This window comes from Tenrec ecaudatus, chromosome 10, assembly GCF_050624435.1.
Source record: "Tenrec ecaudatus isolate mTenEca1 chromosome 10, mTenEca1.hap1, whole genome shotgun sequence".
Lineage (NCBI taxonomy): Eukaryota > Metazoa > Chordata > Mammalia > Afrosoricida > Tenrecidae > Tenrec > Tenrec ecaudatus.
This window is the reverse complement of record NC_134539.1, coordinates 71,926,817-71,952,112: the sequence shown is the minus strand read 5'-3', so window position 1 is coordinate 71,952,112 and position 25,296 is coordinate 71,926,817. Positions and strand designations below refer to the sequence as shown.

The window sequence follows — 25,296 nt, the reverse complement described above, 5'->3', positions numbered from 1 at the left end:
GACATAACACTAATCACTTGGGAGAATAATGAAATATTTAACCAAACCATCAGGTATTAATCAAACCTCTAGAACTCCTATTCTCTGACGATGTGGGACATTATTCAGAAATATGTAGCTGTCACATGGTGGCCATTACTCGATGCTGCCGCACAGAGAGCACAAATGAGTGGGGCCAGAAGGGTGTGTTCTTCTGGTGGTGGCAGAAGGGATGTAACGGCAATGTCAGTGCCATTGGCCTCGTTGGGAATGTACAAAACAGGCACCAGAGAAACAAGATAGCTCAGTCATTTACAGAACTTGATCTGCAGTTAGCAAATGGAGATGGAAACTCATGAAGCAGGGCTCAAGAACACTGGCTCGCGGTTTTTCCCATGGATGGGCAGGTGCGTCTTGAAAGGTCTGGGCATAAAGAGTAAAGGTGTGGACGCTCCAGCTCTATCCCCTTCAACTTTGAACAACCAGCCTTTCTTCTTTTCCTTCCCTTTCTGCTTCAGCACCTTTAAATTTTACACGATTAAAAAAATGTCAGTGCTCTCAAAGTTCTCTGTTGAGATGATAAAATATCTCCACAATAAAATAAACGTTATTTAAAAAATTATTCCTACCTCCAGTCAGAGTAGCAGATCTCAAAATATGGACCATGTGGGTCCTGGAAATCCCTTTCAGGGGTCCATGCAGTGAAAGCTACTTTCATTAATCATATTGAGATGTCATTTGCTTTTAACACTATGCCAATATTTTACTGGGGGGCAAAAACAATGGTGAGCCAAACTGCTGAGTCTTTGGTATGAACGAAGGCCCACCCCTCACTCCTATACATCAAAGACATCCAACAATAAACAAGTGAATTAAAACCTCACTCTCCTTGAGTTGATTCTCACCCACGGTGGCCCTATTGTGAAGACGGGGTAGAACATTTTACTAGTTGTCATTAGATTCTTCACTTTTGCACATTTATATTACACACACATCGGATTCATTTAAGCATAACCTTGATAAGGCATAAAATATTAACTTTCTTAAATCTCTACTTTTAGAGACCAGTCTTACAGGTCGACTAGAGACTGGTCGGAGCCTCAAGACTGTGACCTTTAGTCACCCTTCAGGTCTGGAGTTGAACTCCCCCCTCATCAAGTCAACCATTTAAGAAGGCAGGACAAAGTTCCCAGGGGCTGGAAGGAAGGAGGGATGGAAAGAGGCACGACAGGGAGGAAATAGGGAGAGGGGACACTGAGGGATGGCACTGCAGGAGTTCCAACAAACTGGTGCACACTCTAGATGATAACATCGACAATCTGTTCCGTAAACTTTCACCTAATTTGAAATAAAAAAAGTTTTTTAAACTTTCTACTCTGGAAAACAGGAAGTCCTAAGGCACAGGTGCTCGTGCTCAGCTGCTAGCCAAAAGCTGCTCTGAGGGACAGGAGCTCTGGGAGTCTGTGCCTGTGAAGAGTCAATTCTGCCTCAGAGGAACCCTGTAGGGTAGAGTAAAACCTCCCCATTGGGGTTCAAAGGCCATATTTTGGCGAGGAAAAACTTCTGAGGCTGTAGTTCTCTCTCTCTCTTTCTATAAATATCTATAAGAAAAGATTGCCACATCATTTTACTGCAGAGCAGATAGTGGGTTAGAACTGCTGACTGTTTCAGGTAGCAGCTGAATGCTTTAGCCACTGTGCCACCAGGATTCCCTCCTGTAAAGACTGTGGGTGGGGACCCTAGTGGGGGAAGTTCTGCTCCTTCTGAAAGGCCACTCTGGGTTGAAATCAAGTTTATGGCACAATCACCACGCTTGGTGACAGGTGTTTTTAAGACAAAGTCAAAGTTGCAAAGATGAGAATTTTAAACAACTTGCATTTCCAATGACAACACTGATAGCTTTTCAATATTTACTGTTCCTTCTACATTACATTAGATTAAATGTAATGCCAATAAGTGGGATTTTATATAATGAAATGGGTCCACATTTGATTGATAAGCCCAATTTAACAAACAATTATTTCCCAATGACTAACTCATGATGTTACAAGACAGACCAAAATAATTTAAAGCAACAGAATTGGAAATTTTAATTGACATTCTTTCAGATTTCACATAGTAACTGGTCTTTAGGAAACAACTACTGTTGAACTTGGGTAGCGAGATGTAGTCAATTAATATGGCCCTTCTGGCCACAATACCTTTTGTGATATAAATTTTAGACCCTATGTGTGTGTTTGCCAAGGAACTCTGCTGGCTTAGTGCTTATGTGTTGGGCTGCTAACCTCAAGGTCAACAGTTCAAAACCACCAGCCATTCCATAGGAGAGATCAGAGGTTTTCTACTCCCATGAAGAGTTACTGTCTCAGAAACTCATGGGGGAAGTTTTACCCTGTCCTATACAGTCACTATGAATCAGAATTGACCCAATGACAGTGAGGTTGGTTTCCTTTTTTGGATACATGCAGTTTTAATCATATTTTGGAGAGGGTTCTCTGCTGTAGAACTAATGTGGGATATTTTCTCTGTCGCCTCTTTAGTACAAGTGGGACTCAAGACACCAACTACTATTTCCTTGGAGGTACTGTCTACTGAAAGACAAAAACCATGCCTCCAGATAAGAATGAGCCATCTCAGAAGCAGGGACACAGAAAGAACTCCCAGGAGCATCAAGGGAGGGAGTCACCAGCGGAGCATGTTCAAGACCTCTGTGTAAAGTGGTGGAGGCTGAGACCAGAGGCACAAGCTCCTGCCCAGAGATCATGGGACAGAGAGAAGCCAGGCTGAGACCAGAGGCCAAAGGAAGGAGACTATGAGACAGACTAGTGTGGAGGCTATGAGACTGTGAGGCAGAGCACCAGCTGTCTTCCTGGCCTAAGCAAGCAGAGGGAAGGCAACCACACGGCTGAGGACCAGAGAGAGACTGGTTTGCTGGTTGAGAAGCGTTATTGCCATGGACCAATGACTATATCCTTAATGTTTGCTGATCCTAACTTGTGGTAACCTGTTAACATCCACAATGCTAGATGCCTTCAAGTCGGCTCTGACCCATAGCGACCCCTATGCACAACAGAATGAACCCCAGCATGGTCCTGTGCCATCCTCACAGTCATTCCTATGTCTGAGTCCACTGATGCAGCCACGGTGTCAGTCCATCTCGTCAAGGGCCATCCTCTTGTTCGATACCCCTCCACTTTACCAAACACAGCTGTCCTTTTCCAAGAACTGGTCTTTTCTGACAATATGTCCAAAGTATGTAAGATGAAGTCGTACCGTCCTCGCTCTAAGGAGCACTCTGGCCTTATTGCTTCCAATACAGATTCGTTTGTCCTTTCTGCAGTCCATCATGCTTTCAATGTTCTTCTCCAGCACCACAATTCAAATGCACCTGTTCTTCTATGGTCTTCCTTATTCAAGGTCCAACTTTCACATGCAAACTTCCTTAATAATCACCCCCCTTAATTGTGAGTATTATCTATGAGTTCTGTATCACAGCTAATAGAGAAGCAGTGTCATGGGAGGAATGGCTGCTGTCAGAATAAGGTACAGAAGGATGGAGGGTGAAGTCAAGTTTGGTCTCTGCTTCATGGCAATAGGTCTGGGGCTGTTGAGGAGTTGGATTCTTCTCTCTCTGGGTAACCAGAGGAGATCAGGTTTCATGCTATCCCCTGCATGGTCTTCCCAGGTTTTGAATCAAAAAAGGGTGAGATGATTGAGTGGTAAAAATGATCAAATACTGGATGACTAATCAAGAGGTTGAACGTTTGAACTCTCCCAGATGTTCCTTGAAAGAAAGGCCTTGCCATGACCAAGGGTAATGTAACCAAGAAAAATTACTGAAACCCAAATGAAGACTAATCATGATAGTATGACAAGAGGAAAGTAAAAGTAAATAGATGAAAGCACGAGGAGGCAAAGGGCATTTACAGATGTCTAAATACAGGCATGTACATATATAAACATATTTATATATGACAATGGGGAAATAGATCTATGTTCATATATTTATAGGTTTACTATTAATGTAGCAGATGGACATTGGGCCTCCACTCAAGTACTCCCTCAATGCAAGAACACTTTGTTCTTTTAAACTGGCATTCCATAATGCTCACCTTCCCGACACTATCGCTGAAGACAAAGTGGGTGCATAACCAAATGTGAAGAAAGCTGATGGTGCCCAGCTATCAAAAGATATAACATCTAGGGTCTTAAATGTTTGAAGGTATATAAGGGGCCATTTAGCTCAAAAGTAATAAAACCCACGTGGAAGAAGCACACCAGCCAGTGCGATCATGAGGTGTTGATGGGATCAGGTATCAGACATGAAAGAACAAAAAAATCATACCATCTGTGCTCACCTTCCTGATACGATCACTGAAGACAAAGTGGGTGCATAAGCAAATGTGATGAAGAAAGCTGATGGTGCCCAGCTATCAGAAGATCTAGTATCTGGGGTCTTAAAGGCTTGAAGATAAACAAGCGGCCATCTAGCTGAGAAGCAACAAAGCCCACATGGACGTATCACACCAGCCTGTGTGATCACGAGGTGTTGAAGTGATCAGGTTTCAGGCATCAAAGAACAAAAATCAAATCATTGTGAATGAGGGGGAGTTCAGATTGGGAACCTGAGACTCCTATGTAGGCAATTGGACATCTCTTCAGGACCAATGCTGAGAATGGTGATACTGGGAGGGTGGAGGGAGGGTGTCGTGCAAAGGGGGAACTGATTACAAGAATTTATGTGTGACTTCCTCCCTGGGGGACAGACAACAGGAAAATCGTTGGAAAGTGTAAGACATGGCAAAATAACAATAATTTATAAATTATCAAGGGTTCATGAGGGGGGAGGGAGGGGAAAAATGAGGAGCTGATACCAAGGGCTCAAGTAGAAAGCAAATATTTTGAGAATGATGAGGGCAACAAATGTTCAAATGTGCTTGACATACAATGGATGGATGTATGGATTGTGATAAGAGTTGTATGAGCCCCCAATAAAATGACTTAAAACAGAAGTGGTATAAGGAAGGGATGATTCAACCAAGGTGTAGTATAGCACAAAAACAAAAAGTAAGGCCTTGTGGCCTATTTCAAAAGGTCACTGTCAGGAAAGCCCTATGGGTCAGTTCCACTCTGACACATAACAGCGTTACCATGAGTCTGAAATAGCATTGGCAGCAACTGGTTTTATCAAAGAAGAATATCCACAATTATCTGTAAAAATTATTAAGATATCCCTTCCTTTTCCACCTACATACTAGAGTTTCTTTATAGATTTCAAGCAACACATTTTGCAACAGAAATAGATAAGAAAATCTGGTTTGTTTCCTATTAAGACACACACCTGAAGAAATTGACAAAAATGAAAAACAATACTATTCTCCATAATTCAGCTTTTGTTCTTAAGAAAATATGATTTCTCATAAACATGTTATTTTTTGAATTTAAGGGTTTTATTGGCATGTTATTCACAAATAATACAATATAATAGTTCAATCATCTTAAGAAGAGTTGTATAATCATCACCACAATCAATTTTAGAACACCTTCTTCCTTCTTATACTCATTGCTGTTAGCTCCCTTTTCTCCCCAACCTCCCTGTCACGTCCTCAAGGAATCATTAATTCAGTTACTATCTCTACAGATTTGCCTATCATGGATTTCACAAACAGAGGAACATTAAAAAACAAAATAATCTAATAATAATAAAGTAAAACAGACAAACATCAATCAAAAATAAAATAAAAATATTAAAAGCTAATGTATCCGAGAGGAAATACTGAGAACTCAATGGAGGGTGAGCATGATAGTGAGATAGGAGGAAGGTCAAAGGAAATAGAGGAAAGAAATAGGAGGCAAAAACTATTTATAGAGGTATGACTATAGCTATGTATGTGTATAAATAGAGGCCAGTGTGTGTGTGTTTGTGTGTGTATGACACGTATTAAGAAAGCAAGACGGACTTTGAGCCTCCACTCAAAGCCTCCCTTAACACACGAACACTTTGCTCTGATAACCTGGTGCTCTTTGGTACTCACCTTCCCAACACAATCCCTGAAGACAAAATGGTGCGTAAGCACATGTAGTGAAGAGAGCAGATGGTGCCTGGCTATCAAAAGATGTAGCATCTGGGTTCTTAAAGGATTGAAGTCAAACAAGTGGTCATCTAGCAGGGAAACAAATAAGCCCACATGGAAGAAGCACACCAGCCTGAGTGATCGTGAGGTGTCAACTGGATCAGGCTTCAGGTATCAAAAGATCCCAAACAACTATATGGATGTGAAAGAGAGGAGTTGGGATGGAGATCCAAAGCCCTTCTGTGGATAATTGGATATCCCCCCACAGAAGTGGTATAAGGAAGGGATGATTCAACCAAGGTGTAGTATAGCACCAACAAATCACATATCATTCCTCTAGTTCCTGAATATTCCTTCCCCCCATTACCATGACCCAGTTCTGACTTACAAATCTAGCTAGACCAGAGAACACACTTTGGTACAGATAAGAGCTCCCAAACACATGGAATTCAGGAAAGATAAACCCCTCAAGAACAGTAATGGGAGTAGTGGTATCTTGAAGGCAGGGGAGTGGTGAAGGAGGGGGAAGGGTGAAAAAGGGGAACCCATCATAAGATTGGATATATAGTGGCCCCAAAAGGGGACAAATAACAGAAATGTGGGTGAAGGGAGACAATGGACAGTGTAAGATACGAAATAACAACAATAATACATAATTGATCAAGGATACAAGAGTGTGAGAGGGTGGGGGAGGGAGGAGAAAAAGAGGAGCTTATACGAAGGGCTCAAGCATAAAATGTTTTGGAAATAATGATGGCAGCAGATGCTTGACACATCTGAGGTGTGGACAGTCTAAGAGTTGTAAGATTAAACTCTATGGTGAGGAGGGTGTCGGAGTCCTGGTAGGGCTTGATCAAGGGCAACGTAACTGAGAGGAATTACTGAAATCCAAATAAAGGCTGATCAAGATAGTGGGACAAGAGGAAAATAAAAGGAAATAGAGAAAAGAACTAGGAGGCAAAGGGCATTAATAGAAGTCTAAATATAGGCATGTACATATGTAAATATATTTAAATATGATGATGGGGAAATAGATCTATGTACATATATTTATAGGTTTAGTATTAAGGTAGCAGATGGACACTGGGTCTCTACTCAAGTACTCCCTCAATGCAAGAACATGTTCTTTTAACCTGGCATTCCATTATGCTCACCTTCTTGGCACAATCGCTGATGACAAAGAGGGTGCATAAGCAAATGTGATGAAGAAAGCTGATGGTGCCTGGCTATCAAAAGATATAGCATCTGGGGTCATAAAAGCTTGAAGATAAACAAGCAGCCATCTAGCTCAAAAGCAATAAATCCCACACGGAGGATGCATGCCAGACTGTGTGATCACAAGGTGTTGATGGGATCAGGTATCAGGCATCAAAGGACAAACAATCATATCATTGTGAATGAGAAGGAATGTGGAGTGGAGACCCAAAGTCCATCTGTAGGCAACTGGACAACCTTTACAGAAGGGTCACAGGGAGGAGACGAGGCAGTCAGGCTGCAGTATAGCAATGATGAAACATTGGTCAGAGGCGGTTCGTCAGAGGGTTAATCCATGTGTGGGCTCTGCAAATGGAGTGTAGGCCTCCACTGTCATCTAGAGCTCTGTTACAATTCCCTCCTGTGGATTTGAATTTTATTGCTCCAGTCCTTCCATCACACAGGCAGCAGCTTAGTTCATGCCTCCCTTGGATGGCTGCTTGTTTGAAGATAAGACATTAAGACCCCTGAGGCTACTCTTTCTGGTAGCCAGGCATCAAGATAAACAAGTTATTGATGTTAACATGTAGCAGCGTTATTTAAAAATGAATTGGTAAAGGTTTCCTCCTCCTCCACCACTATCACCAGCAGCAGCATCTATCAAGTTGAATCTGATCCAGGAAGACCCCATGTTAGATTAGAAGTCTGCTACACAAGGTTCCCAGACTGCTTCGGGGGTGGGGATGGGGGTAGATCACGAGGTCCCCTCCCTCACAGTATCTCTGTGTGACTCAAATCTCCCAACTTTTTGGTTAGCAGCCTACTCCATTAGCTGTTTTGTACCATCCGGGCACTCTTAATATTGATTTCTAATATGGTCAATATTGCTATTTTAACTCACAAAGATAAAAGTTTGGTGGGCTCCTCAATGCTTTTTCAAGCAATGAATAGATCCTAAGAACAAAATCTGAGCCTGGTGGCATAGTGGGCTGTTAACTCCAATGTCAGAGGTTCAACCAGCCCTAGGACGTGCATAGGGCTAGTTCTATCTGGTCTGTCCTACAGGGTCACTCTGAGTTGGGGTGCCACGACTGGATGGCAGTAAGTTGCATTCTGGAAGAGCAAGAACCATGGAAGTTGCTGATGAAGACAAGATGATTTGGAATTCCGTTGTTCTTCTCTGAACATCGGAACCTACTCTCAATTCTTATTTGAGAGGAAACACTCACTGCATGAGAGCTTCAGTCCTGAGCACCTGGCTCGCAGGAGGCTGTGCATGATAGTGAAAGGCCCACATCTCTTTGCAGCGAGTCCCCACATAGATTAAGCCTCCATTAAATATCTTCTTTTCATTAGGGAGGAAGCCCTCCCGGAGATGGAGCAACACACGGCTGCATCCATGGGCTCAGGCACAGGAACAACTGTGAGGATGGCGCAGTCCTTCCTTCTGTCGTGCACAGGGTCACTGTGGTTGGAGACCCGATGGCATCTAACAAGCGCAACCAAAGCAACTGAGGCAAAAACTCTGACTTTCCAAGGCGAACTCTACAGGACTAGCAACCTTGCAGATTGAAGCCGAATTCCTAACCACAACATTACCAGGACTCCTAGAGGGTGGATATGAGTCACAATAGACTCAATAGCAGTGAGGGTCTTTTTTTTTTGGATTAACTAGGGATGAGAACAGTTTTGCCCTGAGGCAGAGTGCATTGGAAGGTGGATTACCTTCAACTTTCTCCAGCAGGCCCAGGAGGGGCAGTCTCCCTTATGGGCATACCTGGAGATGACCTTGATGGAGGCCGAGTTAGTAGGGGTCAAAATCAGTCTTAAGTCATGTCCAACCAGACATGCCCTGACTGCCTTGGTGGAAGCTCTTCTGTCTAACATAATGTAAGAATCCCAACCACGGCTGTTCCGGCTTCTGTAGTCCACCTGTAACTATGATGTATTGATCTCCCAGCACTCCTGCTTTGGTGACAGTTCTTTGCCTTCCCACGCCCTTTTAAAAGTTCTGGACCTCATAAGAGTAGGCTGCCCTCATAAAGAAGGAGCAGTGGGGCAGGGAGAGGGAGAACTGGGAGGGGGAGAACCCGAGTGGATGGTATGCGGGGGGGGGAGGGGACAGGGTACTAACCCACCCGGGGGGGAGTATCGGTTGTGTCCCCACAGATCTGGAACACGCATACGGACCCCACCACGACACACCAAAAAAGGAGGGCAATGCAAAGTACAGAGGTCTACACAAAGAGGCTGAACGACACGCTGGCCCAAACCAGAATTAGGCCGACCCCCACACTCGAAGGGAATACCACAGAAAACAAAAATAGATCGTCTGGAGTGGGAAAGGAACTGACCCACCACACCACATCCAGAAGGAAGCTGAAACAAAAGAAGGAGAAAGGACGTAGTGGAGTACACCTGGGTCCACCAAGCCCAAGGTTGATAGACCAGCTAGAAGGGCCCATCATACAGAGAGGACCATTCAGCTGACCACACTACGAGATGCGACATCCTGCGCCAACACATGGCCCTACACGGGACAGCACCTGAGACACAATGGGGGATGGGCGACTGAGCTGACTCCGCCACACCAAGGCAAACACTGGGGGCGTGCAATGGAGCAGCGGAGGAAGCAGAGCAAAGGGATCCCAAGGGAGTATGAAGGATGGACTTCCGGGCCAGGATGTGGCACCTCACAAGCTACACTTAGAAAACACTCCTAAAGGCCAACGAACTGACCTTGAACTACTAGCAATTTTTCTTTTAATATTTGCTATCTTTTTGTTTTGTCTTTTTTTAATTTGTTTTGTTTTTTACCTTGTAAATTTTGTATGTTAGTGGCTTTTCTGCTTATCAGCGAATCGATGCTGCTTCTGTCAAAGCCATGTTCTTATGTGCCACTTGGGCGCAGTCAAAGTCATATGCATTTGTGTGCACATATTACTATGTCCACCTAGACAAGATAGGCTGGACAAATAATGAGAGAAGAAAACAACAGGACCAACGGTCCTGGAGGGACATGAGAGCATGGGAGGAAGTGGAAGGGAGGAGGTGTCGCCCAACACAGGGACAAAGGAACAGCAAGTGGTTCAAAACCAGAGGAGGGAGGGGAGGGGAGGACTGGTAGGGAGTGACCAAGAGCAAGGTAACTGTGAGGAATTACTGAAACCAGAATGAAGGCTAAACATGGTAATGGGACGGGAGGAAAGCGAAAGGAAATAGAGGAAAGGAGTAGGAGGCAAAGTGCATACAGAGAATCCTAAATACAGACATGTACATATGTAAATATATTTATGATTATGGGGGCAATAGACTTATATGCATATATTTATAGGTTCAGTAGTAGGGTAGCAGATGGACATTGGGCCTCCTCATGCATAATCCCCCAATACAATAGCACCTCGCCCTGCTAATCAGTCATTGCAGGATACCCACCTTCCCGACATGATCACTGAAGACAAATGTGTGTAAGCAAACGTGGTGAAGAAAGCTGATGGTGCCCGGCTATCAAAAAGATATAGCGTCTGGGGTCTTAAAGGCTTGAAGGCAAATAAGCAGCCATCTAGCTCAGAAGCAACAAAGCCCACAGAGAAGAAGTACACGGCATAAGCGAATACAAGGTGTTGAATGGACCATGTAGCAGACACCAAGGAACAAAAACAATCATTGTGTGATCACCTTCCTCACATAATCGCTGAAGATGAAAGTGTGCATAAGCAAGTGTGGTGAAGAAGGTTGATGGTGCCCGGCTACTGAGAGATATAGTGTCTGGGGACTTAAAGGCTTGAAAGCAAACAAGTGGCCATCTAGCCCAGAAGCAACCAAGCCCACATGGAAGCAGCACGCCAACATAGGTGATCGTGAAGGGCAGAGGAGACCAGGTCTCCAACAACAAAGGTTGGGTGGTGGTGAGAATCACATCACCGTGAAAGAGGGGAAGTGCATGATGGGGACCCAATGCCCATCTGTAGACAGCTGGACACCCCTTCCAGAGGGGTAGTGTGGAGGAGATGGGCCACTCAGGGTTCAGTGTAGCAACAATGAAACTCAAAACCTTCCTCTAGTTCCTGAATGCTTCCTCCCTTCCCAATCATCATGACCCCAATTCTACCTTGCCTTGCGGACCTGGTTATACCAGAGGATGTACAGCGGTGCATTGGGGATCTGGAGGCACAGGGAATCTAGGACAGACGAACCCATCAACACCAGCGGTGGGAGTGGTGACACCAGGAGGGAAGGGGGTGTAGAAAGGGAGAACTGATCCCAGAGATCTATGTGTAACCTCCTCTCTGGGAGATGGGCAATGGGGAGGAGGGTGAGGGGAGATGCCGGGGAGTGTAAGATAAGATATAATAATTATTTATAAACTATCAAGGGACCAGGGGTGGGATCGGGGAGGGAGCGGGATGGGGAAAAAAAGGGAAACCGAGCTGATTTCATGAACCCAAGTGGAAGGTGAATTATGAGAATGACGAGTGCAATGAATGTATAAGGGTACTTTGCTCAATTGATGTATGTACAGATTGTGATAAGAGCCTTATGAGCCCCAATAAAAAGATTTTTAAAAAAAAGGGTAGGCTGCCCTATTGACCCCATGCTAGTGGCCTCCCTCAGATGATGAGTCTGTCTTTGTCTTGTGTATATGGTTAAGTCTTAATAAATGTTCTCCTTAAATGATATTTGAGATTTGGGTCTCTTTTGTAGCCTAAAAGAAGACACACCCACACACATACCCAAACACCCACACATACCCACACACACACTTCACCGAATGCATCCCTGCATGCCTATATTGCTTAATGATTATTTTAAAACAAGATCTGATGGCAGGGGAAGAAGAAGACTCACGGAGTCTCTGGCCCTGGGGGATGTGGACACCACCCCCTGAATCTCTTCAGCACCCCTTCCTCACCCTCTTGGGGCCGAAGAGGTTATGGTAGAGTGTCCGGAAGCGCTTGCGCGTGTAGTTGCAGCGGTAGGCTCCTCCCATCAGGTACTCGATCACCAGGCCGATGTCAATCAGGCTGATCCTGTAGTCCGGAGGCAGGTTCCCCTATTCAGGGAAGAATGAAACACACAGATCCAAAGGACAACCAAGTTTACTAGGGATTCCGCTCCAAGGTGTTCTGTAACTATTTTAGAGATTTTTAAAAAAAGTAATGGAAAAAAACAAACAAAAATATGAATGTATTATTAGGCTGGTTAATGAATTCACCTTAAAATAGATCCAACCGAAACCTGGATATTCTCGCTTGGAAAGAAGACATAAGTTAAATAAGAAGATGCAGAACTCGTCGGGAATAACAGAAAATTACATCAAAATAATTATTCAAGTCTTCAGCTGGGGAGAGAAAGACACCAGGGTAGCAGAAAGAAACAAGGCTAGACAAGTCAAATCTACTCCCGGCCCCTCCCCGCTTACTCTTGCCAACTCTGCCCCTGACCTTGGCCTGCCACCACCCTCCTGCTGATAGTCTGCTCCTCCTCACTTTGGTAGGCAATGAAGACTCTTCCAGAAGATGCTGTTATTACCATGGTCCGGTCCGCCTCAGGCAGGATGCAATTTAGCCCTCCGTGCACAGCTCATCTACATGAGCACTGAGACAAACAAACTCTTTCCTAAAGGGACAAGAAGATGATGTGGGATCATAAGATCTACTCTCCGTTGGCGTTGAGTTTACTTGTTGGGCTGTAAACTGTCGTGTCAGCAGTTCTAAACTACCAGCTGCCTCATGGGAGGAGGCTTTCTACTCCCAGAAAGAGTTAAAATCTCAGAAATCTCTGAGACAGTTCTTCCCTGCCCTGTAGGGTTGACACGAGAAAGCATCAACTCGATGGCAGGGGGGTTGCTTTTGGTTTGGTGATGAGGGGAACTCGGGAAAGGATAGGAGAGTTCAGGCAACTTTTCATACTTTTATTTGGAGAGAATAATGCCCTTAAAGATGTATAATGGTATGTGTGCACGTGGTAGCTGTTTGTCACATAGGATGCAGGCATAGAAACAGTTTTGATAAGCGCTAAAGCATTTTGAGTTTAAAAGGACCCCTGTGGCCACAATGGGTTTGTTGAAACTGTCTTTAGATTATAAAGTCCTTGCTGGTTTCTATTTCAAAGGGACACTTGCTGGGGTCCGAGGAGTCCTCTGGTGGAGCAAACTACTAGCCTCAGGATGGGGGTTTGAACTGACCAGAGGCCCCTTGCCTTGAAAACTGCGAGGAGTCTCTGTTGCAGCCTGACACATATGAGGTAGTCAGCAGGCCTCTGAATTGACTAGACAACAACTACCGTTCCATGTTTGGGCTTTCAGTATAGCCTGGAAAGCTAACCCACCTTTTGCCAGGTCACGGCATATGTAGGAAAGTCTGAGCTCACAGTGGACGAAAAGGGGCATGTTGACCGCCTCTGAGCCTCTGGTGTAGCACTTTGATCCTGAGCCTCCTTTGTACGGCAGATGGCTATGGCATCACAACTTTTATGGAATCTGGGCACTGTGTCTCAGATGCTATTATTCTGCAGAGGCACGGGAAGCTTTGTCTACCTTTGTCCTCTGTGGATGCCCCCACTCAGGATTCCGTAGGAGACATCTGCTTCCTCTCTAAAGTAGCTTATCATTGGTGGGTCTCCAACGTAGGTGGGGATCAGAGTCACCTGGGGAGCTTCATGCCAAGGCAACCTGCCCTTCGGTGGACCTGGCCTCTGGGTGCTTTATGAGCTGTGTCCCAAATAGAGCCCAGATTTGGAGAACTACTAGTCTCCTGACTAAAGAAGATGCAGGTGGCCATGACCAGGCAATTCATAGTTCAAAAAGAGAGCCATTGTTAGTTGGAATGAACTCCTTTTGATAAGATGAAAGTAGGGTTTCGCAGTCATCCTTACCTCCCTATGGCCAACAGAATCCATCTGAAGGTTTGGGGGTGCAGGGTTAGAGGAGACCCATTGTCATCTATCTCCATCACTTCCGTGCAGTATTACAACTCACAGTCACCCTATAGGACAGGGTAGAACAGCCCTTGTGGGTTTCCAAGACTGTAAGAGGGAAGAGAAAGCTTCATCTTTCTCCTGCACAGGGGCTGGTGGTTTCGAACTGCTGACGTTGCAGTGGTAACCCACTACACCACCAGTGCTCTTCATTAAAACCTATAACTTTCAAAAAATGATTTTATTTATCTTAGTGTTTCTAGTGCCTTTTAGAGTACCTGAGAATATTTCCTGGCAAATTTGAATGGAAACAGTGAAATGATTTGATGGGGAGTGGGATCAAATCTGAATTTGGGTTTCTTTTGTATTAGGGCATCAGTTCTAGAAATAAGTAACCACAGTGTCTTACTCATCCCTGGCTGGTATAGCTCTGGCTCTGAGAAGATTTGAGTTTGGAATCGTCGTATCAGGAACTTGGTGGCTGTGCTCAGCGCGAGAATTGGAAGTTGATGTTCCAACCTCAAGGGTGCGAGACTCCTTGGCTTCTTTTTAGATTTTCTTGCTGTTCCCCCACTAAGCTTCCACTTCTGCGCACTGTCTACCTCTCCCTCGGCCTGAGGCACAAGGTGGGCTTGGATAACCCGACACTGAGCGGGCTGAGTCATATGAAGGGCATCATGTACGAGGTGGGAGTGCTTTCGGGTCATAGAACTCCCTCATCCTTGGCTTGGGCCAATCAGAACCCAGTCTTGGAGCTATTTCCTTAGATGAACCCACCCTTCCCAATAATGGCTTCCAGCCCTCTCCTTGTCCTTCTCATCATTTCAGACTCTCCTTTGCCTGAAGATGATCTCATTAATCCAACTGAGTCAGCAAGTCCAGTTCTCCTCAGGCTATTAAGAAAAACCAATTGTCTGACTTCTTCATGCAAATCGTGCTAAAATTATTCAAAGGAGAGCTAAGAGAAGTTTTGTGTTTTTTTTAAAGATAGCAGTTTTTTCAGGTATTGCTCTTTCCATTAAAATTAAACTGCATGTAAAACTGTTACTCATGGAAGTATGTTTCTTTATTATGTAAGGGCAGATTACCATAAGGTGTCTGTACCCCCTGACTGTACCAGACTGTTAGGCATGACTGGTATTTAAAGTGTGAAAGAGTCCAAGAGTCTGGAATTCCCAGGTTGGTTCCATATACCTCTGGTTCAGCAGAGTGACCTGCCCCAGCAAGGCTGGCCATATAAAGAATTTTCTGACTTGTTTACTCCAAAAACCAAACTCACTGCTATCAAGTCAATGCTGACTCATATTGGTCCTATAGGACACAGTAGAACTGTCCCTGTGAATGTCTGTGACTGTAAACCTTTGCAGCAGTAGAAAGCCTCATCTTTCTCCTGGTGGTTTCGAACTACATACCTTGAGGTTAGCAGGCCCATTCACTACATCACCAGGGTTCCTCCTGGGTTTCCGTATATCCATAACTTATTAGCTACCTTCCTGACGTTTTCTTTCTCACGTAATGGGGCTGACATTGCCTGTATGGTTTGGAATATGCAAGTACCAGTCTAATGATTGAAAGATGATCATAGGTCATCTGTGGATTTGTGCTTGCTTACTTTTTTATCCTGTAATAATTTCATGAATTTACAATGTGGGTATCTCTGAGCCTAATGACACACTATATGTATATATATATATATGTGTGTGTGTGTGTGTGTGTGTGTGTGTATTGAGAAACATAGGCATGGGTGTTAGTTTGACTTCCAACAACAAAGCACCAATATTGCCTGAAGACTGATATTGAATGGTGATGTTTACGCTTTTGAGGGGACTGTCCGAGGGGGACTTGTCGGGAGTGTGATGGCAGCAGTAAAATTCAAAATAAATAAAAATTTAAGAGGGGTGTGTTAGAGTTAAATTCTGAGCACCAGGTTTGTGGAGGGCTATACCTAAATCCATTTTTGAGTCTCCACATAGATTCACCTTTTCTTTGTGACCATTAACCAGCAATGTGAATAATCCTGCCCTCAGACACAATATTAGAACGCTGATTACAGCCAGTCCAGGCAGAAGCAGCCTAGCCCTTAAGGACTTGCGTGAGCTCATGCCTGAAGGAATTTGGGCTATCAGGGCAGCATCACCAAACCAATCTCCCTGCCATGGAGTCAACTGGGTCTCATAGCACCCGATGGGACTGGGTAGAACTGCCCCTGTGGGTTTCCAATGCTGCTGTTCTCTATGGGAGTGGAAAGCCACATCTTTCCCCAGTGGAGAGTTCAGTGGTTTTGACCTGCTATCCTCGTGGTTAGCAGCCCCGTGGGAAGCTGTTCTGCCCCAGGATTCCTAGGGGGTACAGCCACGAGTCAAATCTCTCCTGCCTTGGTCAGCGTACCCTGGACCAGTCTTGGAAGCATCCCTCCCTGGAATAGTGTTCTGCTTCTGCAGTCCCGCCTGAGACTGTGATGTAGTCATCTGTCATCAGTGTCACTGGTGTGAGCTTCCACTTGACTTTACGTCCGATTTAAGTGGCCGCCTTCCTTTGGATGCCCGCATGGCCTCATGCTCATGGCCTCCCGTGTCCATAGGATGCTTTATCTTTCTTTGTTTAAGACTGAATACATGTGTCTCTCCAAATAATATTTGAATTAAGGGATTTTCTCCCTTAGTACAGAGTCACAGTTTCAGAAACCCACGGGTGCAGTTCTACCCTGTCTTATAGGGTCTCTATGAGTCAGAATCGACTCAATGGTGAGTATTTATGTTTTGTCTGCTCAGACTCAGGAGAAAGGATTTGTGATTCCCCAGAGCTTTGAGGGAGAGCTGAGAGGAGCCTTTGTCTAGGTGCGGGCACTGTCTGATCACAAGGTGCGCTGCTCACTTAACCGGGTCAATGAGGGCTCCCTCCCTAAACAGCTAGCTTGGGCTCTCAGGAAGTGTTTCAGGTTCAAATCCAGGAGGGCTCCTCAGGATAAAGACGAGACTGTCTACTTCCAAAAAAGATTGACAGCCTGGAAACCCTATAGAGGGTCACTGTGAGTCAAAATCGACCCCATGGCTTGGGCTTGGTTTTGGTAAGGTGAGGAAAAGAACTTCAGAGAGATCTGGGGACCAAGGAGTGGTCCTGCAAGTCTGATGGTGTCTGATTTGGAGAGCAGAGAAATCAAGGGGAACTCGTTTTAAATTTATCATTAGGATGTATGGAAACTTTGGAGGAAGAAGAAATAGATTTTAGAAGAAGAATTTAATGGGATTCAATGTAGTCCTTTGGGGATCTGGTGGTGTAGCGGTTACATGCTGGGCTGCTAACTGCCACAAGGTCAGCAGTTCGAAACTACGAGCTCCTCCACAGGAGAAAGACGAGCCTTCTGATTCCTTAGGGAGTCACAGTCTCGGCAAGTCATGGGGCAGGTCTACTCCATCCGATCGAGTGGCTCTGAGCCACAATGGACAACAGTGTCCTTTCTCTAGGTGTCTCTGAAGGGATAGCAGCTCTGGCCCCTTTCTGAAGTGCTGAAACCATGGGCTTGACCAACTGTAACCTCAAGGGTGCTGCTTCTCCTAGGATGAGCATTGCTGGGGACCCACGAGAACTCGTGGGAAACAGCCATGTGGTATCAGCCAAACGGGAGCCCTGACTGCACCCATGTGACTCTGGTCTTCCTCTCTCTGTGCCCAGGTTGCCCTCTGACAGTGGGCTTCTTAGACACAGTGACTCCCAAGGCTCTGCTGATTCCTAAAGGTTTGACCATGGCCTGTCAGGCTGCTCCTGTTCATACGCTAACCCCACACTCTCAGGGTGATGACGTCTCCAGTTACCATCTGGAGGTTGGCTCTTGGGGCTGGGGCTCAGAGAGAGGGATGGTAAAGGAATAGACAGAGGTGGGATTCTGCTTATGTCTCCCCCTCTTCCATACAGAGGACAGAAGGTGACCAGCACCAGTCGGAACAACAGGTAATATCCAAAAAGCTTCTGGAGGAGTCTTCTACTGCTTGGCTACTTGTCAGATTAGAACTCAATGAAACGTAAGACTGGAAGGATACTCCCTTCTGCCTGGCGCTTCTGTTGCTCCCGCCCCCTCTGCTGATGACTTTGGTATAAACATAATGGTAGAGGCTGGACAATTATTTCCCATTTCACGTCTCTGCATCACATGTAATTCAAACCATTTGATCCACCAGTAAAGAGAGGAGAGGCTTGGTTTCTGGGGAGATGCAATTCGACAAGTTGAAATGGCTGTATCATTTTTTTCTCTCTCTCTCCATATAACGAACTACTAGTAAGTAGATCATTTAAAATTCCAAACTTTTACATGACTCTCCCAAGAGTGGCTCTTTTCCTTAAAAGGCCAGTTGACATACACTTATTGGATCCTTTGCTCAAAATCAACTCTGGTTTTGGAAAGGTCATCTCATGATACCACCATCAGCACCAAGCCATTGAAGAGCAGTTTTTCCTTTGACATTTATAGCCAAGTGTTCAAAACTCAGTGTTTCCTGCTGGTGGTCTGTGAGATGGAAAAGGACAGCTGATGGTTAAGTTCAGCAAGAGAGTGGGGAAGGGACCTTCCTAGGACTGCTGTACCTGGAAAGAAGAGTGGGCTTCATTTGACATAAGTCATAACCAGGTAGAGGTCACTTCTTGTTTATGTTTATGGAAAAGAATACATGCCCCAAAGTTTGGTAGATTAGCACATTACCACACAGGGCACTCAATCTCTCAAGAAACAAGAATGTTTTTTTTTTATAAATTTGCATGCATTTAGCAGATTCAACTCTGAAAATATCCTTCCTTTACTCAAAGCATGCAGAGAATTGTTTTTATTGATTATTTCTTCTTTTTCTTACTTATTATTATTGGCATCCTGAGTCTTGATTCCTATGTAAATGAACTTTAAACTCTTCTACTCCCACCGCCATGGCTACATAATACATACTCCAACCTTACCCTCCCCTGATGAGGAGAAATCGGACAGGTCATCTGAAACCATACGTTAAACATTTAACTTAAGAAAGAAAGAGAACTACTGTAGAACATACAGGTACCACGTGAGCAGACAGTCAGCTACTGCAACGGCAGGTTATATTTCACAAAGAAGCAGGCAGACTTGGGCCGCTCTGGCTTAATGTGGGAACACTGGGGAAGTTCAATGGATTTATGCATGACAGCAGTTCAGGGAATCAGGCTGGTTCATATCTATTTAAATTTCTTTTTGATGCTGAGCAGCAAGTCTTTCGCCTCATTACCCTTAGACTGCTCCCTGGATGCAAATAAGCGGGATATTGAAATCAACGTGGGAGCAGTTCTCCACGCTCCGTTCGGCTGGTTACAAAGGAGAGTTGAACTTGGCAGTGTCATGATGGAAGTTCATATTTGACAGTGTGATAATTCCTAAATCCATTGCCTGGGTGGTAAGACATATTTAAGTATAAATGGGGTGGGGGCGACACATGATCAAACTCATGTTCCAAGTCCAGGGCTGAGGGTCTAACACAAGAACATTATGTTCCAGGGTTTCCCACTGACCACCTGTCACCACAGATCAAATAAATGAATGCATACACAAAGCCCCCTCCTTGCCACGCAGGGAACACATGTGCAGGGTGATGCTCCTTCATTGTGAAGATGGCTCTGACTGAGCACGGGGTTCATGGCATTTATACCTAGTGCACATCAGTCATCAGGATCCAGCTGATGGAGTTGTGTTCTGAGGCCACAACCTCTTCTCCCTCATTCCATTTGTACAGAAATACAACAGCAGGCCACACGGGAAAAACCAAACTCCTGTTTTACTCCCCCTTCGTCCGTGGAGTATGTCACACATAGATATTTGTTTTCTGCCCCTCTGGTGGACATTGTGTCCTGTCTTGCTCTCCAATCATCAGCTGCTTTAGAAATTTTTATCTCTCTAGAAATGAATGGAGTCTGTATTTCCTACTCCTCTTTCTTCTGAAGGGAAGAAACCAAATGCAGGCTTTCTGTCCCCCCACTCCCCATCCTCAATCTCCCTGCCCGCCAACTTATTGGCAGTTTGGCTTCCTAGGGAAAAAGAATAAATTTCCCCTAGGCCAGTTTATGATGTTTTCTGGTGACTTGTCATAATTTACCACCACCCCCTTCGTTAATTTACTATATACTGAATACTTAAACAATTATCTTCTTGCTCCAATATTGGGATCACATTCAAAAGCAATACTGTACCTGACATGCCCCTCTCCCAAAATGCTTAGTATTCTGTTCTTTATTGCCCGTTGATGTCATTTTTAAGGTACATATTCAACTAAAAATAACACCTTGACCTTGTGTCCCTCAATCAACCAAAACCAAACCTTGCTCCATACCTGGCATGCTCCCTTATTAGAAATGATTCAGGTAAATGTAAGAAGCAGTTAATGGGATTTCAGACAGGTGAAATTAAATTAGGAGACAAAGACTTCATACGAGGGGGTCTGTGAAAATGCATATGATACAAAAAGATGAGATGCCATTGCTGGTGGGCTGGGGCGGTGGGGGGAAGTGACTTTATCTGAAGGACTGGATTAGCTGAAGGTCAAGGGCCTCTTTAGAGAGCCTCACACTGCCTTCAACGGCACCAGCTAGGTTCACGTGAGGAGGATGCTCTTCACTAGTTCAGAAGAACAACTCAAAACTGGTAGTTTGGTGAAGACTGCCTGGGAAGGGTATACTTTGCTTTGTTCAAGATCCTTCTTGGCATTTAATTTCCCAGTGATTTAAAACCGGGCTAAGTGAAATTGGAAGAGTGTAGGCAGAGATGGGTTTGTTGAGGGAAGTGATGGGGCTTGAGGTGGAGCACAGCAGGGGAAGACGTGGTCTTGGAAGAATGGGTGTTGAGTGGAGTGTGCAGACGTCACCATGTGCTTCCCTGGCTTTGAAGGATTCATTGGTTTCACTAATGCAGCGGATGAGGAATCGCTCCTGAAGGATGTGTGGAGATGGGTCTCAAAGGTCCAACAGAAGTCTTATGTTTTCTTTCTTATCCTTTTGCTATTACTAGGTCCAGCAGGTTAACAGGCACCCACAAACAACTATGGGGCCCTCGAAAGGAAACATCAAAAAGAAGCTAAATATAAAAGACCCCAAAAGGTCCGTTTTAGTGAACGGCATCCCTATGAGACTAAAGAGTTGTACTCCTAAGTTTGATCTTACTTTAGAGCTCTCTTGGAGCATATCCTGTGGACTTTAGTGACAAATGGGAACAAGTGTGTGTGTGCGTGTGTGTGTGTGTGGTGTGTGTATGAGCGAGAGAGAGAGAGGAAGGTGAAGTGTGTCTATCCCTTGAATTTGAAGCATCAAATTCTGAAAACACAGAGAAGTGTTAGAAGCCAAGCTCCTTGCATGGGAGAAGAATGTACAAATGTGCCTGACACAATGGATGGGTGTATGGATTATGATAAGAGTTGTACGAGCCCCCAATAAAATGATTAACAACAGAAAGAGAAAGAACAACAGTTGGCTATGATGAAGCATAAGCTCTCACCGCCTCGCTTTCCTTCACCTTAAAATTGGGAATAATTATAGACAGGACTTCCCGGCATTGCTGTGAAGATGAAATGAGTTGGGGTGCAGAGAAAGCTTAGCCCAGTTCCAGGCACTTATCCACTGCTGGACATTAGCGACAGTTATGTAATGATTGTTAGCTCAATGACCAAGCTTGGGTTTTACCTCTTCTCTAGTTACCAATACAACTCTCATGTCTTTATGATATAACTTTCTCATCTGTCAGCTGGGAATAATTCTATGTCGTGCAGATTCTTCAACTGAGATAGTGAATATGAAAAAACAATATTCTGGACCCCCCCTCCTTCCCCAAAGCATTAGAAGAATGGGATGTCTACATCTGTCTCATTCTGTTTCTCCGAGACGGACACTGCTCAGAATAACCCTGTCGGACTAAGAGGGCCACACACTGCACCAGGCTGTAACATAGGAAGAAGCCTCTGACAATGAACTTGGCAGTATGGGGGCTGGCTTCCCAAACAATGAAGGGGATATGGACAAATTCAAGTAAATGGCGTAAATCCGCATGGTCTGGGACGAGCCTAGTGTTTCACTATCTAGAGCATTGTTTCCCATGCAAGCATCTAAAACCATGGAGACCAGAGATAAACCCACAGCTGGACCGTAAGCAGAGGCGCCATAGTTAAAGAACACATACACACAACGCAGTTCTCTGAGATGAGGCGGGTCTGGCAGGGAGGGAATTACTGCGGCAGCTCATGCAGGACAGAGGCAGTTTCTAACCACAGGAAGCAGTCAACACAGGGCCTCCGACCGACCTGCAGTCAAGAGGGTTCTTACCTTTTTGACATCCCTGACCAAGTGGTACAAAGTGTTTGAGGGCCCATGTCTCTGAAAGCAACAAAGAAGAATGAAATGGTTTTGCTAGTCGGGGGGTTCTTTCTTGACAAGGCAAGAAGGTTCTGGAAGGAATGGTTCTGGTTGGAGGTGGGGCAGTGTGTACAGATGATGGACCTTGTTCTAGCTGCTCAGTTGTCCCCGTTTCTTCTGAACAAACACGTGGGCAGATTTGGGGATTAGCCTTCCTCAAGAGAGTTTAAGGTTCTAGAAGGAAATGGTGTTGGAGACACCATCAACTTGGTTGATGGCGTGGCCAAATCACAATTTAAGGAGGTGGTTTTGCAGCACGGCGAGGCCCATTTACTCACTAGGAACACTCACAGTGACTGCTCTGTCATTCATAATGGATGAGATGTCATCTCAGACAGGGACGGGCCAACTTTGGCTGTAACAGATCAGGTAGTAAATGTTTTAGGTTGTGTGGGCCATATGGTTTCTGCGGCCACCACTCCACTCTGTCCCTGTGACATGAAGGCAACCATGGACCACATGCTGAGTAACAGGCAGAGCTGTGTTGGAACTGACATGGTGACAATGGATTTGGTTTGGGGGTTGACATCCCAATCAAACTTTATTGAACGGCATTGAGACTTGAGTTTTGTGACCGTTCCATGTGCCATAGCAATCTTCTTCTTCTGACTCGTTTCCACCTTTAAAATAACCAAAGAGGCCATTCCTAGTCAGCGGGCGGGGGGCTGGATTTGGCCTTTGGGTGTTGACTTGCTGACTCTTGGGCTAAAGAAAAAGTCACAGTGGTTCAGTGGAAACAGAGGCTCTGGGAAAAGGCACATGCCTGCTTGAGGTAAAGATAAATGGACACGAATATATATATATATATATATTCAAATGTAAGTATGACCCATGGAATATCTGGGATGTACTCACACTAAAAAAAAAAAAGCATTTGTTTGGCTGAAATTAAAATGTAACCGGGTGTTGTATATTTTAATTTGCTTAATTGGTCTAGCGGGCTGGGAGGTCCCAAGCAGAGACAGTGCGTCCTTTAGCAGTGCTGCATTCCATTCCAGTACTGAGATGATCCCCAGGCACCTTCTCCACTACTCTCTCTCATGCACACGTGTCCATCAGATCCCTTTTCTATTGAGGGGCTGCACCATCGTGGATTAATGAAGCACACATTGTATGGGATTAGTTGGCTTGGCTCCAAAGCTGGCTCTGCCGCCTACTGGTTCTGACTTCCGGCAAGCTAAGGTCAGCGTGCCTCAGTCGGATCATCTCTGAAATGGGCAGACTAATGCCACATACATTTCCTTGTGAAGATGAAATGATAAGGTGTCTACCAAGCTGTCAACAGTGCTCGACCTACAACAAATGTTCTCACTGCCATTGAGTCGATTCTCCATCATGGCGACCCTACAGCCCAGGATAGAACTGCCCCTGTGGGGTTCGGAGACTGCATCTCCTTATGGGAGTAGAAAGCCTTGTCTTTCTCAGGAGGAACGGTAGATGGTTTTGAACTGCTGACTTTGCAGTTAGCAGCCCAACTCATGACCACTAGGTCACCAGGGTTCCCTAGCTATCATTATTGGTGTGAGGGCCAGCCACTCACCCAACATCCCTTACAACAAAACACCCCCTTCTTCTGTTTATTGGATTTCCTTAATTTAAACTGTTCTTACTTCTTTCTTCTTCCCACCCCATTCTATTATTGGAATAAATTCCTGCATTCCCTTGCTTGAGAAACATTCAACATTCAACTCTGTATTTTATTTTCCCCACAAGTCTTACTCAACGCTCAGGGGGTTGAGCCAGGAAACATGTGTGGGGTTCAGTCACCCCCACAGAGTCCCACTGTGGCACAAGCATCACTCTGCGAACCTGTCCTCTATTTCCTCCAGGAGGAAAGAAACAGAAGCAAGCTGGTGCCATCTGATGCCATCCTTCTGGGCCGCCGCTGGCTAGGGACACCATTTCTATCCTCTGGGACAAAGAACCGCTGTGACAAAGGATGGGAACAGCGATCTCTCGGGCAGAAGCTCTCGTTTAGTGCTATTTTTGTCCTTTACTTAGGAGGTGTCGAGTCTTAGACCCAGCTCGCTTCTTGCACTAAGTCCCCTCATCTGTGGAATGGGAGAAGGCAAGCTTTCCTCTTTTGACTTCATCCCATGTTAGCTAATGATTAGCTTAGAACCAACACTCTTCGCTGGTTGAAGGTTCTGAAAACCTTCATAAATTGTTTTCATTGCTGGCCTTTCTTATCATTGGCATCTGGTGATTGGATTGATAAGCAATGGCAAGATCAATAAGGTCAAAACACCTGAATATCCTTTCTCAGGAACCTTCGAATCGGTTGTCTTTGACAATTTATTGCATCATAGTGGAAAAGGACACCGTGCTTGGTGCAGGGGAGGATCACAGAAAGGGAAGACCCTCAGCCACATGGACTACCATAGTGGCAGCACCGGTGGGTTCCCGCATAACCCACTTACTGTGAGTGTTGTCACAACCAGGCAGTGTCCATGTGTGGCACAGGGGCGGCGGGGGGTGGGGGGTGGGGTGGGTTTGCTGTAACTCAATGGCACTTGATGACTACGCTGCAAAAGGAATGGGCTTGCGAACTCTGGGGAGCATGGATGGTGTGAGACACTTAGCTGAGCCTTAGACCCATCCTGCTGTGCCGACTGCTTGCAACACCTCCAGGGTTTTCAGAACGCAAGGCTTTCTGCTGCAGCGCCCTGCCACTCTGTGTGAGAACCTCGGATCACAGGGCACTTTTGCCTTTGATGTGAACAACTGA

General features: G+C 45.2%; 1 protein-coding gene across 4 annotated transcripts in view; it reads right to left on the bottom strand.

The window, feature by feature from the left end:
• Positions 1 to 25,296, bottom strand: part of TRPM3 (transient receptor potential cation channel subfamily M member 3) — a 1,016,950-nt gene that overhangs the window by 110,820 nt on the left and 880,834 nt on the right. For 2 of the 4 annotated variants that reach the window (XM_075559069.1, XM_075559071.1), the window contains exons 12-14: positions 22,479 to 22,529; positions 12,463 to 12,498; positions 12,160 to 12,300 (exon numbers count right to left, since the gene is read on the bottom strand). In XM_075559069.1, the coding sequence (XP_075415184.1) occupies positions 12,160 to 12,300; positions 12,463 to 12,498; positions 22,479 to 22,529 (228 nt within the window). The remainder of the gene's footprint in view (positions 1 to 12,159; positions 12,301 to 12,462; positions 12,499 to 22,478; positions 22,530 to 25,296) is intronic. The other 2 variants (XM_075559072.1, XM_075559073.1) reach the window with 1 other exon arrangement.